Source organism: Falco punctatus (assembly GCF_963210335.1).
Source record: "Falco punctatus genome assembly, chromosome: 8".
NCBI classification, from domain to species: domain Eukaryota; kingdom Metazoa; phylum Chordata; class Aves; order Falconiformes; family Falconidae; genus Falco; species Falco punctatus.
The window spans coordinates 1415879-1435365 of NC_137588.1; the positions used below are offsets into that span (position 1 = coordinate 1415879).

Sequence of the window (19487 nt, forward strand, 5' to 3'; positions counted from 1 at the left end):
ATACCAGTTTCATTCATTATTTACATTTAATTGAAGCAAATGGCAGTAGCCTGCATCACTTGCCAAATCCAAAAATGCCTATCAGAAACAATAGTTTGATGGTTGTGGTCCCAGAAGACTATGCCCAACAACACAAATCATATGCGGTAGCAAATGTTTGCATGACTGACCTTCAAGGCTTGCTGCAGGTTAGGAAAGGTGCAGCTGTACACCTAAATGAACTCACAATAGATTTAATTTCTGCAGTGTAAACCTCTAACAGAAATACATTGCAAATACTTATTTGGCACGGTTTCCGATACATGAAAGCTGATGGATTTAGTTGCAGAGGATTACCACTGCCAAACGTGGACTCCTATCTCACTAGCAGGGCTTATTCTTCTGTATCAGTGGAAACTACAGGAGACGTCCCAGTTCCAGCTCTAGCCCACTAGCCTGAACAAGTGACGAGGAGGGGGCTGCATGACTAAACTGAATGGTGAATCACAGACTCTGGTGATTCCTACCACCCTGAAAAAGAAATGTGAGGCTGTGGCAGAGCAGACAGCAGGCGGCCACTTCCGAAACCACCTCTTCCCTTTCTGCTGGTGCACACGAGACAGAGCCCTAGTCCAGACAAAGACATCCAGTACAACACACCAGCAACGTACGACCTGCTTTAAGACCTGCTTACAGCGGTTTGCGCCCGTACACCTGGCATACATAGCGCACAGCCACGCAGATTTGCTGTGATACAATGGAATTCTATTGGCCCAAGTTTCCAAGGCCTACAACAAACCTAAACAGCAAAAGTAAGTAAAGGTAGGCAGCGGAGCTTGCTCCTGGGGGTTTCAAAACCTCTTGCCCGCCCTGTGTTTAAGAGAACGATTTTGGCAGGGAATGGAGCTCAGTAAAGGCAGCAGGCTTTCTTACTCTCTCTTTTTAATGGAATGCCTTTCTTGTCATTTGACTAATTTAAATGCTGTCAGACATTTCAGTTGTAGAGCAGATGGAAAAATAGCTTTAAAGTTGAAAGAGGACTCTTCCCTGATCCCATGCCTGCACTGCTACTGGAGGATGAAGCTTCAGGAGGGTGGAGGCTGCCAGGGAAAGGCCAGGATGCTCACTTCAATACTAGGTGAAAGATGCTGCATTAGTCACAAACTGTAAGTAAATTATGGCACATCCTTTCCCATTTCCCATCCAGAACCATGCAATAAAGAAGGATTACCTGCTTTCTGGCACTGAACAATCTTGTCGTGAGTGATGTCTGCCGTCTCAATGAGAACCCTGCTCTCTTGAATCATCTGTCAGAAAATAAGTGAAAAAAACCCAGCGTTACTAGAGTTTCCTGCCACATCTATTCCACAGAAAAGTACAAAGGTTCAAACTGAAAAAGAGGTCTGCTCTGCAAGCAACACTGTAACGATTGGATCATTCCCTCCTATCGGGGCTCCCAGATGTGTATCAAGCTAAGTGACAGTTGCTCAGAAAACATTTTGCTCTGGAAGGTAAAAGAACAGCTGTTTTCCACCAGCAAGACACCATTGCAAATAACATGAGGGAAACACAAGTGATTTCAGAAGAAAGCAGAGTTAGCAGACAGACAAAGTTCATTCTGTGTGAAACTGAGCCCTTTCTAATTAGTAGTTTTCCTGAAACAAAAGGAGAAGTAAGTATAGTCCTTGACATAAAGGGTTATCAAAAATGTCACCAAGTGATGAACAGTGCTGATTTCAAGGGGTGCTTCAGCCTGTGCTGAACTTTATGCACTACAGTGGTTCAGACAGCGACAGTATTTCTTGAGTTTCTCTTCGGAAAAATTCAGACCAAAACCCTACCCTATCCTCAATATTTCTGTTGAAGTTTAAAAAGAAAAACCCCCACCAAAACTCAAAAGAGGCAGGCAGTTTCAACAAGCCTACTCACAGGTTTCAAGAGATATTCATATTTACGCGTCTTCCTAGGGTAGCCCACTAACAGCCAACAGACGAAGGGCCCACTGCGTGCCAAGCTCCCCGAGCCTCCCTCCTTGCAAATGCTATTCTCCTTTGATGGTAACAAACTTCCAAAACCTTTCAGAAGCCCGGGCAAGCAAGTGAATCGTTCCAATGCTATATTCTGCAGAACTGCAAAAGGTGGCACATACATCTGTTACAGAAGGCAAGAACATGCTGTATAACAAACTACGCCTGAGAATAATCTCGCTCTCCCGGGATGTACACCACCAACCCCAATCAAATCCAAGCAGCATGAGAGCGGTGCCAGTTAGAAACGAAGCAAACCGAACGCTGCCTAATGTTACATCCTGAAATTACAGAAGCCACCATCTGAAAGCTTTGCCAAAGCGCTACAACTGCTAAAAGCCTTCCTACTTTCAAACACACTAAATATGAAAACACAGCCAGTAGTTTCAATGATTTTACTGAAAGACACAGTATAACAGTATTACATTAACACTTGCCAATTAGCATGCCTCATTGTTTTAATTAGATACAAGGGAGCAGAGATGCTTCTACACCTGAACTTCCAAATTCTGGAGAAATTCAGATCCAAATTTTGCTGCTCATGCCATCTTCATTTCTAATTCAACCTATGAAGACAGGCTGCATTTAATAAAAATACCTATGCCTTTTCTTTGATATAAACAAGATTATGAGAAAAACAAAATCTACCACCAGCTTCATGGGCAGAGAGAAAAAAGCCTGATACATCTACAGAGTGCAAAACCGTTTTTCAACAGACCATGCCCAGTGGATACACCTGAAATTGAAATTACTTTCAGTGGTATCCTTCCCATTTCATTCTCACTACTTGCTTGTTCATGCATCATGTTGATTTTTTCCCTCTTTGGTATCTTGCCTTGTCATCTAGAAAGAAATGACAATTTCTATCCACTGTCTGGCTTTTCTGTACCACAGCACACAGTTATTTCGTGCTGAAGGAACCGTTCAGCCACCAGCTACAAAGTGCTGAAGTTGGTCTGAGCAGAAAAGAGAGTGAGAATCTCAAAAACTTGCAAGTTGCTGCAGAGGCAGCCAGCGACCAAAGGTACGCCTCTTGCACACAGGGGCATGAGCTAGTGCCTGTACCGCTCTGTCCAGCCAGGTGCTGCCAGCGTCCGTGCACCCCATGCACCCATCACCGTGGGCTTGTGCCCCCCCTCCCCTCCCCGGCTCTGTGCCTGCACTCCCTGCCCAGCAGCACGGTTGTGCCCAGGGAGGTCAATGCGGCTCAGCTGGGACAGTATAGCCAAAGTGTCCCACTCTCCGGTGCTCAGATAGCTAAAACAGAACTTGACTTGTGAGAGGGTTTTTTAAAATATATATACATACACAAACATATACATACATGTATTTAGATGTAGCTATACATTATATATAGGTATGTGTATGGCCACAGGAAATTGTCCTACCACGCACAGAAAAGCAAGCTTGAGAATCGTGCAGTTTGGTAATCTAAGTCTGAGGTACCTTCCTCCAGCTACTGGACCCACTCCCAGGAGTTTCTGGCATGCCTGTTTTAGGATTCTCACACACAAAGGTATTACGTTCTTTTTTTTAAGAGAAAAGCGGCAATGGGATGTCAATTTTCCCTTACTGCAGAGTAGGTAGAGCAGCCCTCCGTTCCTTTGATGCTGACATCAAAGTCTGACAGCTCTCAGCTCAGCAAGAACAAACAATTAAAACCAGATCATATAGCAGTATTTAACCTGTTCCTGCCTTCCTGCTTGGCAGTAATCTTGGCAAAAATAAGCAGCTTTATCCCATGACAAATCTGAGAATGGATTCAGAGCTCCTCAACTCCGTGGCTGGGTTAGGGGATGCCCTTAGTGCCCCAGCTGGCACTCGCCCGCACAGACCCCCTAGGAAACAACACGCTAGGCAGAAATAACACACCCTGGGCCAACTGGGAGAGACGGGTTTGGCTAACTGGGTGTCCGCCGCCTGCGATAGCGCAGCATGCAGGACTGGTATCTCTGCGTGACGGGCCAGACCGCTCCCAAAAAGAACGGCACACGCCATCTCGGCGGGCACAAGATCCTGCTTCCCAATGCTGTGGTGAAGGACCCTAACAGGGGGACAGTGCGAGGGAGAGGCCTGGGTCTTCACCGTGGAGAAGCAGAGACTGATTCATACCGACAGGAGCACAACAGGCAAGGAACTGCTACCCAGGAACAGCAGGCTTGTGTTTGGTTTGGCTTTTTATTTCGGCTTTTTTTTTTTTTTTTTTTTTTTAAATCACATCACAGTTGATACTCTTCAAAGGATTCTGTGCGAACCCTGGCAACAGAACTGCTAAAACCCTCAAAAAATAACCAAATTAATTTGAAAACTTACTTTAATGCCCACCTGCCCCCCCCCCTCCCCCCCCCCCAGGTTTTTACATATACCCAAGGTAGCAGCTTCAGGGATACTTACTCCGTAAACATCGTAAATGTCACCTAAAAAGCTAAGTTACTAGTAACTGTTTAGTGGAATTGATATTAACAATTTGTCCGTGTTCAGTCTAATGTAGGTAAAAGCAGGGGAGAGACTCAGCTAGAAGCTAGTGCCCCGTCCATGCTTTCCTGCTGGACACAGGACAGTGGTAGCAGTTCTGGCAGGGTTCCTGGCCACAGCAGACGATGCTGGCCAGGGCTGCAACATGTTGGCCACAGATGCCCTTGCTTGGTCCCATCCAACAGCCCCAGGGAAGACTTTGCTACTGTGGTTCTGCTCATCTACAGCTCCTGCTCACAGTCCTGTGTCACAGCATCTAGCTACGCTTTTTCTTTTTTGGCTGAAATGGTTCTGAAATGAGTCCACGGTCTCCCCGTCTGCATGGTCCTCTGCTTTTCCACCTGGCATCACATCTGAAGCCCTGCTTGGGGATGTCACCTTCTTCTTGTGGTGCCAAGACAAGAACCAGAAGCCCTGAACACAACATGGAAGGCTGTGAGATTTTCTGCTGGGAAGCCGAACCCATAAATCACACCATGGCCTGAGATTTTCAAGTCCAGCTTTGCCAGCAACCTTTTGAAATCCACCAACCCGTCCCAACTGTGAAGAGCGAGCTTTCTGATGTTGGCAGCACAGATTTCCATGCACCATTACTCTGCTCAGACCTGTGCCGAGCAGCGCTCTGGAGAAGTTGGGTAAGTCCCGGTCAGCTGCCGGCAGCCCAGCCGGCTGCTGCGTATGTCGGCTCCCAAACGGCAGCTGGCTCCGGTGAGCGACTCGCAAAGAGCACGGCACGTCCCGCTCCCTCAGGAGACGGATGCTCCGCCAGTGTTAGCTCCTGAACGCCGAGCTCCCAGGGATTAACCTCCAAGCAACACATACTGAAAAGCAACCTTTAGAGGACAGAGGCTGGTAACTGGGTCCACTTGGAGTCAGTGAGGAAATTTTTAGCAGCTGCTGAAGCTGGCAGGATTGCTCAACGTGCATTTCCCACGTCAGAAAGATGGTGATCAGACTTTACTGAGTGATCTGTTTAACGTAACTACAGGGGGAAAATGGACAAAAGCAGGAGTAAAGGATGTGAAACCTGATTCTGATACAGGGACTTAAAAAGCTACCCTACCAAATCCTCCCATTGGGACCCCTGCCACCTTTCCGTGGGAGCAGGGACACAAGGGTTTGTCTGAGTCCCGGAGGTGCTAACCCTCCTGGAGAGGCTGCAGCGTCAGAAATGCTCTCACAACAAGTGAATAAGGGGCTTGTTCAGATTGACAAAAGATGCACATGGCACAAGTCCCAGAAGTACACGTCACGTTTAATTAACTAATGAGAATGAGGAATACAAAGCCTTATCTGCATAGGTTAGGTTTTTCTGCAAAATAGCCCATTTAATCTAGATATTCTTACGTAATGCTGAAAGCAAGAAGCCTAAACTTGATCAGTTTACCTGAAGCACCCTGTTAGAATCATGCCAGCTTCTCACAACGGCATGGGAAGCAAGAGCTGGCACAAACCTGGGAGCTCTCTCTTGTCCGGTATACACGACCACGAAAGCAGAACAGACCATGGGCTGAAACTATAACTGACCTGTCTCATTAAGCCTCAAAATACAGGATGCAATATAAAATCTGAAATCCCATTGCTTCGTGGCAAGAATGATGCTTGATTTTGTCACTTCTGCTAAGTGCTATTTACAAAATACATTTTAAGTGAAATTTAAAATATCTTAAGACCGAGGGCATCGTATTTTTACTCACAAAAAATTAACAGGCTTATTTATTGTCTGTACCAAAGACATTTTAACCACAGGACCAGTACAAACGGAGCAGAAAATGTTATTTCTTTTTACTTTTATGAACTCCTGTGCTAGAGACCAGTTTCTTCTTTTTGTTACAAACTATTCGACAAACTGAAAAGGGGAGAGGAAATTAACACAGCAGAGTCTCACCAAAAAAGACCAAAAAAAAAGACATGAAAAACTCCTGGTGGCAAGTTAATGCACTGTCCTGCTGGGAAGATAAATGATACAAAAGGGATAGTTCAAAGAATCCTCTCATAAATATTCCAAAGTTTAGAACAGAGACTGACAACATCAAATGGAAACACAGCTTTCTCTCAGGTGTCTCCTCAGGGCTGTTGTCCCAATCTCCTACGCCTCTCCTGGGGAAGGAGTACCTTGTCGTGCCTCCATTGCTAAAAAAAAAACCCCACGAACAAACAAAAAACTACAAAAAAAAAACCCAACTACCAAAAAAACCCCAAGACCACCCAAACCCACCACCAAACAAACCCAAAAAAGGCTACAAAAATACATCCAATTTGGAAAAACAGGTGAAGCACACACTGGGCTCATGAAAACTGGAACAGCATTCCCTCCTAAGCACGGAGCGTTTCTTGCAGGCCAGGCAATCAACTGTGTGCCAGCAAGCCTTGTGACAATGGAAGGATGTGTGCATGGTGCCAGGATGTGGGAAGGAGTGCTGGCCACCAGTCCACCTTGTCTCTGTCCCAGTATGCTCCAAGCCAGGCTTCTGTATCTGAGCCTTCCCCTGCAACAGCCCAGAAAGGAACATTTATCATGGATGATTACATCAACTGGGAACACCTGAAATACCTTATTGACACAAACTCCAGAAGGAACTGAGTAAAATTCACCTTCAATTCAAATTTAATGTTTCTACTTACAAATGTTTCTGGGGAAATACGGTGTCAGAGTGTTGCTGGATGTGATGTGGTGCATGAGGACTGGTGCCCTAGAAAACAAGAGGAGCACGGGAGAAACACGGGGAGGGGTCAGCTTCCAAAACGCTTATGCTAAAACAGAGTAACTAAGGTTCCCAACTAGAACTTCATTCTTTAAGAAAAGTTCTGATCTGACCATTTTCAGGTTCTGTTTTAGAAGGGACTATGGGACATGGGCTATCAGAGAGAGACACAGTGAGAGTGGCAGCTAAATAATAGAGAGAATTATAATTAATGGAGAAAGAACCAGGATTACTGCTTTCCCAGTCTGTCAAAATTTGGACAGAAAGCTCTTTAAAACAGATACGAATTCAAGACGTTGTCCATGTACTGGACTGTGTTTGACATCAGTGCGTTATGACACTTCCTTGGCAGTGGACTCTGCTCTGCAATATCCCTTGTCTTTTGCTGCTCAGAGAACTGTGAAAAATGTTCCTTTGGGGATGAGCCTATCCCAGCTGAAATATGAATTTCAGTGGAAAAGCTCACAAAAATCTATTTAGTCATTTTGCATTGACATAAACTTGGAAAATGGACTTTCTCCTTGGGAATAAAAAGCCATCATGCCTGCATCAAGACGAAGAAACTCCGAACGACTGAATTGGAAAGAAAAGTAGGCAAAGCAACAAAGAGTAGTCCCTCTCCACAGATACCTCAACAGAATTCTTCTAGCATGCATGGACCAGTGCCTGTGTCAACAAAAACACTGCCGTTAAACACACTGACTTGCTCCCCAGCAACATCACAGGTATTAATTCTCTACTCAAAAATCCCCAATCCATCTCTGTGCTGCCTGAAACATTCTTAACTAACTTTCCATCTCTCAGCTACCTACAGACACCTTGCCCTTCCTTACCTGTCTGCTCCAAAGCAACAAGATCAGCTCCAGTAAAGAAGTTTGAATTCAGAGAAAAACATCAGTATCAACAGGAGTTAAAAAATAGCTTCTCTGTTCAACACTTTTTACACTTTTTGTTGTTTACAATTCATGTAAAAAACATGTAAAGATACTTGGGAGCTTCTTTTCTTTTTCTAGAGAAATTTCTGTATGCACAGGAGCTCCGGTAAAACCAAGAACATTTATTATCACTTGTTTATTGCTTTTGATTTGCAAACGATTCAATCATTTGATCTTGGAGGAAAAGTAATGCTGAACCAATAACTGAAAAGCAAAGCGCAGAAGCGTGCCTGAGTTCATGCACGCTTGCAGCAGCACATAGATACACTGTGCAGAGAAACCACAATCTGTTTCTGAGCAATTCTCAACCAAAAAAAAAAAATAATCCTAACTTCACAAGATAACTGTTTGCAATGAATAATTCAACCATCTGCCAGGTCCAGCTGGGCCCCGTCCCCTTCCTTCACGTTGAGCATCCTCTTTTTTTAGGTGTGACCAAAGAACACTGGCATCAGTTTGACAGGTTGTAAGGCACGCCGCACGTGCTGCCCACCTGAGCGAGCATCCTCCCATGGCCAGCCACCAGCAAGGGGGAGCACACAGGGAGGGGGGGAGGGGGGGAGCCAGAGTCCTTCCTCGTAGGAAGGGAAAGGTCTGAAAAACAGCTCCAAGTGACACGCCACACCGTCCCAGGATGTAAGGGTGGGAATCAATGACAACATGAACAGAATCCGTTCATCATACTCTATGTATGGTAGCAACAAAAGCTGTAAGTTGAAATAAGCTATTTTAAACTGTATTTTTGGCAGCTGGCATACTTTCAAAAATGTTTTCTGTGTATTATCAACGGTCCACCTTATTTTCTCAGTTTTGGTAAATACCATTCCCTGCTCTCCTTTGCAGAAACTCCATACAACCCAGTATCACCAGTGAAGCCGCTCCTTCACAAGGCACAGCAGCACTTGAGTTCCACTAAACCACTGCAATGTGACCATTTAAAAAAAAAAAAAAAAAAAAGTCCTGAAAAATCATTCCGGTTCCTTAAACAAAGCACATTAGATTTTATTCTAATAAGGCCTCTCTCAAAAGAAAATATTTAATGCAGAACACAACGGTAAAATTAATTGCCCAGGAAAAAAACAAACAAACTGCACAAAGCGGTCTTTGTCGATCGCGCCTGCTGACAAAGGCCAAGCAGGAGGGAACAGACAGTTAATTGTTTCCCAGAGCACTGTGGCAGGTCTCTGAGCTTTTGCACCTCCATTTGCCTGGACCAGCAGCCCCGATATGCCCCATTAAACAGGCAGGGAGAGGTTATACTTTCCGTGGAGTGGGGGAAGGTACGTTCTGTTGGCAATTTCCTGTAAGAGGAAAAAATTCTAGCACATTAGGGCTGTTTTTATCAGAGATTATTTTCTAAGCAGAATTTTTAAAGAATGTGAAATAGGTGGTGTTTTCGGAGGTGCGAGGATGGGGTGGCCCGGCAATCTTGCTGCCTGTGCAGTGGAGCCCCTGAGTGAGGCAGACCTACAGTCACAGTTCCCGCTACAAGGCTTAGGGTCTCTAAAAGGAATTAAGAAATACAGCCCGTTCATACAAGAGAGAGGCCAACAACAGCTTCTATGTTATGCATTTCAAATTGCTCTCAGGCCTGTTCACCCAAAAAGTGCTTTGAAGTAAAGACATTTCTGGAGAATTAAAGACATGCAGCACATGCTTGTGGATCCGATTCCTTGAAGCCATGTTTATCAACAACTTAAAAAGCTGCACGGCAGTGTATCTTGAAAAAAAACAAACAAATAAAAAGCTACAATGTTTTAGATTGCTTCCACCAACATCTGCTCGTGCTTCAATTTGCACCAAAAAAAGGAAGGGGGGGGGGAATTATTATTATTTAAAAGAAATAGACCTGGGATTATACCAAGTTATTACAAACACCATAGCAAGGAAGAGCCCTTTCACAACATTAAAACTGCAAACCCCTCCCCACAATGCATTTTCAAATCTCAAGATTGATAGAGACAGTTCTTTTTTTTTAAAACACAGAAACGGCTGAATAGATTTCAATATTCTGGTGCTGGCATTGCCTCAAAAGGCAAAAATCCAAAATGTAGCAAAACCACTTATTAAATCTGGCTTTGGCTTTTCCAGCAGTAAATAGTTTTAGCAAAGTAAGAGGCAGTCCCAGCCAGGCAAAGGTTAAAAATAATTTCAAGTATCATGTTCTCATTAACAAGAATTACATCTCAAATCAACCCTTACATAGGCACAGAAGAATTCCCTTCTTCCCCTCAGATTTTAAGCTCCTTGTACTGTCTCTTGGCATCCAAGGTACATCTTCCTCCATCAGAGACAAATGTGTGAGCAAACATTATTTAAAACAGTTACACAAGTGGTTTTGTCTGCATCTGAAAGAGGCCTTTCACCTACTGAAATTGAAAAACTGTTTCCAAAGCACAAGGAGGCCTTGAAACGTCCCATGTGTACTCTTCAGTATATAATTACAAAGATAAGAGGTGACACATTCATTTTGGTAAAACTCCATTAAGCAGGCCTCCAAAGACAGAAAAATCTCTTATTTATGTGGTATTTGCTCCTTCAGACCAGCATCACACCATGTAACAGATCTATCAAAAAAACCCCCTCCGGTCTAAAATATGGCAATCAACCGGATCTGCAAATCCTCATTCTGGGATCATTACAGCTGGTATTTTATTTCCACAACCTAATCACCTTCAAGTAATATAAACCACTCTGAAAGAAACCCAAGGGTTATTTCAGAGTATTTTTAGTATTTCTCTTTTAATCAACATCAGTGTCTCCCTCTTCCCACCAAGCTGATTTTCTCCTGAAAAGCGTGTTGTAACAGGCAAAAAAACGAGAGGGAAAGGAGGTGAGCACTTGGCACATTGAATAGCTTGTCAAAGCTGCTATCATTCTTTGCGACACTTCAGGGTCTCAGGAAGCAATTCAATAGCCCCGAAGTTATTCACTGTTTTATTTCTTATGAACATAAGCTGCAGAAATAGCTGCTGTGCACTGAACATGCATCGTGATTTAGTCTGGTTGCCACAGCGTAATATTTAAATCAGGGTTTGCAAAACCAGGCGGCTTGCTCTCGGTTGCTGCAGACCGTTCAGTAAGGCTGGGGAAGCGACGGGGCAGCCTCACAGCCCAAGAGGCGCATGTGACAGCAACTTCTGCTGCTGGAAGTCACGCACAGCTGTTGCTCAGTCACCCACAGCAGCAACATATGTCAAGGCTGAGCAGCAGTGCTCACCTGGAATGACTTCAGTTCACCTCTATACCTTGCTGCCTGTACCACATTGACCTCTCCTTCCCCGTGCAAAAAAAAATGGATGTTTTTAAACTTCCCTTCCAACTTTGCCATGTCCCCCCCAAGGGCAGCACTGACTTGGTCTGGCAGGGACTCGGGCACTACTTAGCAGCGCTGCTGAAAGGCTTCGGGAAGGGGATGGCTCAGCTTGCCCAGGAACTCCCACGCTGCAGCTCTCTGCCTAATGGCCTTGCCCTCTGCTGCAGGGAGGCAAGCGAGGGGCAGTGCACAAATCTTGCTGCTTCCCAAGGACAATGACTAGCAGCTGCCAGTACAAGCTGAATTGCTGCTATTCTTGTAAACAAAGTCCTCTTCAAGCGCCCACCTGTGCTAGCCACAACCGTGTTCAAAAACAAAAAAATAAAAAGAAAAAAACCCAAACAACAAAAAGCCCAGTGTGGCGTTTTGGTGATTAAAGGACAATTGTGCATAGCCAAAGTCATTTGAAGAGCCTCATTTAATCAACCAAAACGTTTGCGCCCGCGAAAGCCAGCCAGCATAGCCTGCCGCCTTCACAACGGCGGGGAAAGGCAGAGGTAGCCATGGTAAGTGCCTACCAGGTCATATGCCGCCAGGACCTTTTTCTGCACATCGGGCATGGTCCCCAGAGGCTCCAGGTAAGGAAACGTGTCCTTCATGCAGAGGGTAACGGAGGGTGTGTTGTCGCTGCTCACGAGCCGCGAGGACAGGGTCAGGATGCACTGCTTCAGGCTCGCCATGGGCGGCAGCCCACACAGCTCCTTGACGGACACCATGGCGTTCTGGGGGAAGGAAAGGAAATACTTGAGCACATGTTGCCACTTGCCACTCAGTCCCCACTGCTTGCCAGTACCTTGTCAGTGCCTGCCCGCTCCCCCCCTGTGATGTAGGGCAGTGCTACCCCGCTGTCCCTGGGCTCCCCACGGACCCCAGGGTGCTGGCGCCCATGGAACTCCTATTCCCAGCTCCCCATGCCCGCTGCCAGCCCCAGCTTTCCCCCAGGCCCAGGTATTGAAGCCACCAGCTCTGCAGCTACTTTGCATGGCGAATCCAGCCCCGAGAGGGACAAGTTCTGGTCCCCAGCATATTAAACCATCAGCCTGAAATGCTGTTTCTCTTCCCAACTGTTCAGATTCCAATTGCTTTTGATGCTGTAATAGCCTCATTCTCCTGTCATTATCATCCTCCAGCAAGAACAAGTTCGACAGAGCTTGTATTTCCCATGGGAAAGGCAAGCAGGAAAAAACCACTTTGTTTTCAGCCCTGCATTACCACATGATAAAGAAACACAAACACTCTTTCCCCTTCATAGGTCACATGTAAGAAAATCAATACTGGATGTACAGGTCAAACCAAGCTAACATGCCAGATTTATTTATTTATCAAGTCAGTGGCTATATGGCTGCCATGCCCTTAGCATTTAGCTTCCTGAGTCACACAACGAGTGACCACGATGCACCAAATCTGTGTAAGTAAGCATTGTAACAGCCCGTACCTTGTAAATGTTCTCCTGCACATCTTGCTGGAAAAAGTAATCAGAAAATGCCCAGCTAATTAACAGAGGCTTTTCCCATTAATCAAATACATCAGCATGCAGTTAAATCTAATGACTGTGTTTTTACAAAGCATTCCCCAGAACAAGACCTTGTACTGAAATTTCACTTAGAAGGCACATTAATGCTGTTTCTGAGCCAGATTGAGAGTATTTTCTTATCTGGTTCTTACATAGAACTTCCAGTGTGCATATAGTGCCTGGCCTGTACAGAAGGTGGAGTCAGCAGTCTGAACTAGTTACTTTCAAGGCCTGCAGGAAAGGAAAGGCTGGGAAGAGTTTCCCATTCTTAAAAATATGCTTGGACTATTCCTTTGGGAGTGATTTAAAACTTAAGTCATCTTGTAAACTTTTCCAGCTGCCAACATTTCATTTGCTTTAGACTCCGGCCAGCAGAGCGGGGTCAATGAAGTACCATGTGTTTTTCTCCAGTTTACAAGAAAGAAAAATGAATTGTTTCTGTGTCTTTACCAAGGAGATAGTTATGGCTGATTTCAGCTATTTATTGAAGAAAACTCATTGTTTAACGCTACTCAGTTTTGTTTCTAGGCAGCACCTGGGCCCCTGAGTTGAGCTGCCCCTGCAGCAAGCGGCAGTGCCCTGCCGTGCAGAAGGCTGCTCCTCCTGGGCCTCGCTGCCACTTCACCTCCCAGCGGCACGAAGGTCAAACCGGGCAGCTGTGCCGGGGCTGTGTGCCCGGCCCCGCCACGGCCAGCCGCAGCGGGCTCCGGCGGCGCTCAGGGCGGCACGGGTAGGCAGACATGGAGCCAGGAGCCCCCCGAGCCTGAGCTCAGCCAGCCGGCACAACGCGGCTCCTTAGCAGGGAGGAAACCACAAGGCGAGCGGCACTGGGTGCCAGCGTGGACACCTGCAGCCCTTGGGCAAACGGCAGCAACGGGCACTCGGGGAAACGTGCTGCTCTTTGCACGCTGGGATCTTCTGGTGTAGACAAGACCTTAATGACACATCCCCTGACTGTTTCTCAAGCCTATCAAAACAAAAAAATTTAAAAGCCTAACCCTCACTCGGTTAGCAGAACTAAGGCTTGCTGACATTCTCCAGCACCAGCGATGAAATTAAGTTTTTTGAAACCAGAGGCCTGGGCAAACAAACACTCCGTTCTGCCTCCTCAGACAAAAACAACCAGCAGAGCATGCATTTGGAGAGGGCCTATTGTTTTTTTAAAACATTTCTGCCTAACCCCACATTTGCTTTTGAGTTAGCACCTGTGACTATGAGCCTTCCGACACCCCATTAAAGGCTGGCAACAGTGGTGGGTCCAAAGCCTCACCCGCTTCCACCAGCTTCAGCACGTTTGCCCGACCAGCAGCTTGCACCAGGACCTTCAATTCCACATTCAGGACACACCAACACACGCGACAAAAGTGTCATACCTGCATATTCTCTCTCATGTCCGTAGCCTCTCGTAGCGGATGCACTGCCAGCTTAAAGATGTCATCGATAGTCTTGAGCCCAGTGTTCCTCAGCATGGTGTACTCCCTTGCTTTCTTCCCTATCCTCACCGAGAGGCTGCGCTTTTGGGCCTTCCCGCCTCCGCTTCGGTTGGTTATTGCAATGTGAACAAAGAGGGTAACGTGCTCCATGATATCGCCCACAAAGGACCGCAGTGGTATGTGCCTGTAGCCAGGCTGTAAGCACTCCAGCGGGATGGTGTACTGCCCTATGAACTCATCCCCAATGTAGTCATCATCCAAAACAACAAAACGGATTATGGCCAGCTCCGGCAGGTTGATCTGGAACTCAAAGCTTTCATCAAAAATGGGGTTATCACTGTTTTGCTGAACAGTTTTAGTTCTTTGTTCGGTGCAGTCTGCAGGAATCCCATGTATTTCTATGCAGACATAGGGGTCTATGACATCCCCTTTTGCACATGCACCCTTGGGCTTTGGAAAGTTCTGACCACTGATTATTTTGACATGCAGGACCTGGGGAGAGACCCCCGGAACAATGCCCTTGGTATTTGCACTGAAGTAAGATACCTCATCGCGCATCACTGAAGGCCTGAGAACGTACCCGCACCCCCCGTTCTGTAGAAACCAGCCAGTGTGTAGGTCCATCATGGGCCCCGGGGTCTGATAGTTCATTGCCACTATCTGGCAACCACAATTCCAAAAATCTTGAGGATTTAAGTTACTGGAGTCTATCCTCATAGCACTTGGGTACACCCTGGACAGAAACTTTTTGTTGTAGTTGACAAAATCTTCGGGATATTCATTTGCAATCCGACTGGCTTCTGCCTCACTGAAGGAGCACATTTCCCAATAATTTTGAGCTTTCATGGATGTCTCAAAGTCTTTGTATTGGACAGATTTGCATAGGGACACCAAGTCTGACAATTCCCTGCAGAGCCAGATCAGCTTCGGTTCCCTCGAGAAGTCCTCCGACAGCCTCCGGGATATCTCAGCCTCTTCATCTTCATCTGTGACTTCTCCTTCTAATATGTCCTGGTCACAAGGCAGCTTCTTCCCCTTCACAATGATCTTCATTTTCAGTTTCTCAGGTGATGGGAGGTAGACTTCAGAGGATAAAGGTGCCTCTGTGTACAGTTTGTTTCCGAAGATCCTTTTCATGTGTTGTACCACTACCTTCTGCTGCTGTACTGAGCAGTGGTTCCCCAGGCAGAGAATAAGGGGGTATTCTGAAGCAAAGAAGGCCAATTTGTTTATTACCTCAATAACATTTCGAAAGGCAAGCGGTGATGTCATGTTGTTACGGTTACAAATAATGGGTTCATTATCTGGGCCATCACAAACGTCTAGCTCAATACTCCGACAACTCATCTTTAAAGCTCTGACATAACCGTTGATATCAGCTGGCCCTCTGATCTGGTCTTCTATGAGATACGTATTGTGGGATGCATTGATGTAGTAATGTGACAAAGGCTGTGTCATGTCCTGGACAATTTTTTTGTGCTCTGGGTCAAAAATATCACATTCCGGGGACAACAAGTATTGCGTAAATCCATCAATTGCAAGAAAACCTTTCAACCGCCCTTCTTGAGAAAGCTCATACCTGCGTATGATATCTAGACACATTTCTTCTGTTATGTGGGTCACTCCTTGCTCAGCTTCTAAAAACAGCATGAGGTCATTGGCATCTAGATACTCTTTGTTTTTAGATATCTGCACAAGCAAGAAATAAACTTCGGGCCTTGTGCAAAGTTCACTGAACGCTTCACAAAATTCCTCTTTTGTTACTCGTGTTGTCAGTTTCTCTTTGCTTTTCTGGATTTCCTTAAATTTTAATCTAATCTTTGATTCCTTTAAGGTGGGATTAAGCTTTTTTATTAGCTCCACAGATGTATCTTCTAACATTATGCCATTACCATCGACATCTGCTGCTTCAAATACAGCTTTTAGCCAGGTAAACCGTGGGGTGTTATGGCTGCCTTCCATCAAATCCAGGGGTTGTTTGCTACGAGAAACCAAGTACCTTAATCCTGACACCCAAATATTGGCCACATCAGCTGAATTGGCAACCAAGTCAAGGGACTCATAGTTCTCACCATGAATTACCGACAGCGCACAGTCCTCAGAAATCTGGTCTGCAAGTCCATTGTTCCTGAACGTTTCGGTGTTCTTCCCTAGTCTGATCTCTTTTATAGCAGAAATGTCAAGCTTGGCTTTCTCAAGGTCCTTCTTGGACGGCTCCCAACGAAGAGCCTGCAGGTCAGGATCCAGAGTAAAAAAACGGTTATAAATCCGGGAATTTGGGCGAACTTTCTTCAATTCACACCCAGCTTGCATAAAGCTGATACAGTCACTGGCACTGCTTATTTTCTTCTCTGATGGCATGCTGCTGAAGGACACTGTTTTCTTTCTTCCACATTTTTGGTTTGAAGGATCCTGTGGAATAATTACATAAAAAAAAAAAAAAAAAAAAGAAGACAAAACAAAACAGTAAGTTTTATTTGGCCATTCCACAAGTACATAAATAATAAAGAAGATATGTTTATCTCAAGATAATTCCTGTTCTTCTGAACCTCAAAACACAACATGTTACCCCTTCCCACAATTCAGTTCCCTACTGAGCTATAAAATATACTGAGCTATACAGCGACTTGATTGACTGCAGCATTAGAGACACCAAGTTTTCATGAATGACATTTGCAGCTATTAAACTGCCTTCCAGATCTCAACAATATGCTACAGCTGTGAGGAGGTCGTATCTGGTTGTGCCACATACATTTTCAAAATAGACATACATGGAAAGAGAGGGTTCATCGGAACCTCCGGCACCCGTTTAAGGCCTGCATAACTAGAAGTGGGGTGGATCTCACTAGGATTTATGAGATATCATGAATAAAGGAGGAACGCTGGGATAAAAAGGCATGAGAAAGAGTCTCAGCCTATGTGGGAGGAGAAGGGGAAGAAGTCTCCGAAGCAGTGCTGGGAGGAGAGCCTGGGACGGGTCAGAACGCCTGTAGGGCACTCATGACAGCTTGGTGCTCAGCAGATGAGCGTCCTGTTTCAATTCCGTATCTTTTCTGCAATCTTGGGGCACCTCAAGCAAGATTAAACCAAAACCCAGCAACAGTCGTGAGTCAGGCACACCCAGGAGAGTCTGGGCTTTCTTATTTGTGTATTTTAGTCTCCTTTAGCAAAGGATGCTCTCGCTAGGCTGAGAAGCCCATCTCTGCTGCACGTACAACTGCATGGCTCTCACGGGAGTCTTGCGTACCCTTCTGCTCAGCCCTAACCTACTTCACACTCTTGACTCCCCAGCTGCTTTGAGAAGTAGCTATTCTGGTCATTTCTGTGTACTGGGACCACAAAGCGCTGTGGGAAAATGGACAGCCAGGCAAGAAACCCAAAGCCTTTGTCTTTAGGGCGTATGTTCTAACTGCTCTTGAGAAGACACTTCACCAGACACATCTGACTGTCTTTTCAGTATCAACTACCTACTTGCTTCCGGGATGTAAACCCAGCTGCCTGCAAAGCTTTCTGTAATTTCAGTGCAGCAACTAAGTTTAAATCTTTTCCCACAGACTATCAATTCAAAACATTTCACAATAATTATAAATTGCTAATCATTCTTTTTTGTCTGCGTTATTTCAGTCTACTCCATTAGAACACAAACTATCCAACTGCTACCAAAAATATTTTAAAACATCATTCAAGGCTGTAATTAATAGCAAAACACTCGCTAAAATTGCTTTCCCTCCTGTTTCCCTAGCCACCAGCAACATTTTCCCAGTTCTCTGCCTTCTGCTGTTGAAGGGACTTTTGCTGCCTGGATTGGATTTTGAGAAGAGTCCCAAGGTGAGGAAATGTCGATGCCTGGTACAGGACTACCTACAGGACAACCTGGAGTACCCTTCCCTCCCCCAGGAGCTGGTTCCCTGCAGCTCCTGTCTATCTGCCATGTCATTCACCCTTCCTCAAGTCACACTCCCCTGCAAATCCTGACCGTGACCCCTGGTCTAGCAGTGCCCTCCACCCCCCCGCCTGCCCTGCCTGGCCGTGCCTGAGCAGGACCCTGCGCAGCTCTCCCAGCCACAGAGCATCACTCTTGGTGCTCATAGGAACATCTCCACTCACGACTTGCCTGTTTGTATGGACACTTTTGGCAAATTAGTCAGTATAGCTGTTTCTGTTTCTAATTGCTATTGTCATTCACTCACTTCACTCAATGACATACAAAATATTTCCAAAACCCCAGTGGCCCTCCCCACCCCAAACTGGCTTTCAAGGCATGGGATCTGCTGGGAACAAAACCAAAACCTCTAAACACCTTATGCTAAAGCTTTCTCATTAAACTGATACAGCAACTTCTACTGACAAGAATAGTTACTCTAGCCATTCATTGTAGTACTTATTACGAGAATTAGTCTTAAAAAAATGGGAAGGAAGTCAATGAAGTGAGTGCCTCAGCTCAGCTACTTTTTTAATTACAGTTTTCTGCTAAAATATTCTGATCCTGCATTAATATACTGTGTTTTAATACACAGCTATGGCCAATGAAAATCTTCAAGCAATGGATGCTAATAAACACAAACAAAGGCAGATGATTACCCTGCGGGTCCAAGAAGAGCCTCTTCTTTCTTATGCCTTTAGGTTTACAGGAGCAATGTTTAGATTTAAGATTGATGATTAATTAAGATAACTTTTCTCATATAGGAAGATGTATTAATGGCCTTTGACTCTGCAGTGATTCATTCCTTGACAGACTGGGGTTCCTCGGGGCCAGATGTGGAGAACTCATCAGAGCAGCGTAACTGATTTAGCTGCAGGTCTGCCATTTTGTCTTTGCTAGAGAGGCGGGAATTGTTACGTGACTAATATTTTTTTCTGTGGAAAAATAAAAGCCATTTATTTTTAGTTCTAAAATACTTGTGCTTTTTGATGAAAATAAGACATATAAGGAATTAATCAGCTATTTTTCAGTTATTAAGGTGGGGAAAAAACCTAACTAGCCTCGTGGAGAATCAACAAAAGTTGACTTTTAACATTCAGGTTTAACCTTTCAGGGATTTTGGAGGGAATCAGATTATACTCTGTGTACTCTTTCCCTGCTTTAATTTTTGATGGCTACATC

General features: G+C 45.2%; 1 protein-coding gene across 4 annotated transcripts in view; it reads right to left on the reverse strand.

Annotated features, from left to right (window-relative positions):
* Window positions 1-19487, reverse strand: part of PLCL1 (phospholipase C like 1 (inactive)) — a 222615-nt gene that overhangs the window by 44433 nt on the left and 158695 nt on the right. For all 4 annotated transcript variants that reach the window (XM_080399561.1, XM_080399560.1, XM_080399563.1 and 1 more), the window contains exons 2-4: window positions 14324-16795; window positions 11956-12159; window positions 1211-1286 (exon numbers count right to left, since the gene is read on the reverse strand). In XM_080399561.1, coding sequence (XP_080255687.1) covers window positions 1211-1286; window positions 11956-12159; window positions 14324-16795 — 2752 coding nt within the window. The remainder of the gene's footprint in view (window positions 1-1210; window positions 1287-11955; window positions 12160-14323; window positions 16796-19487) is intronic.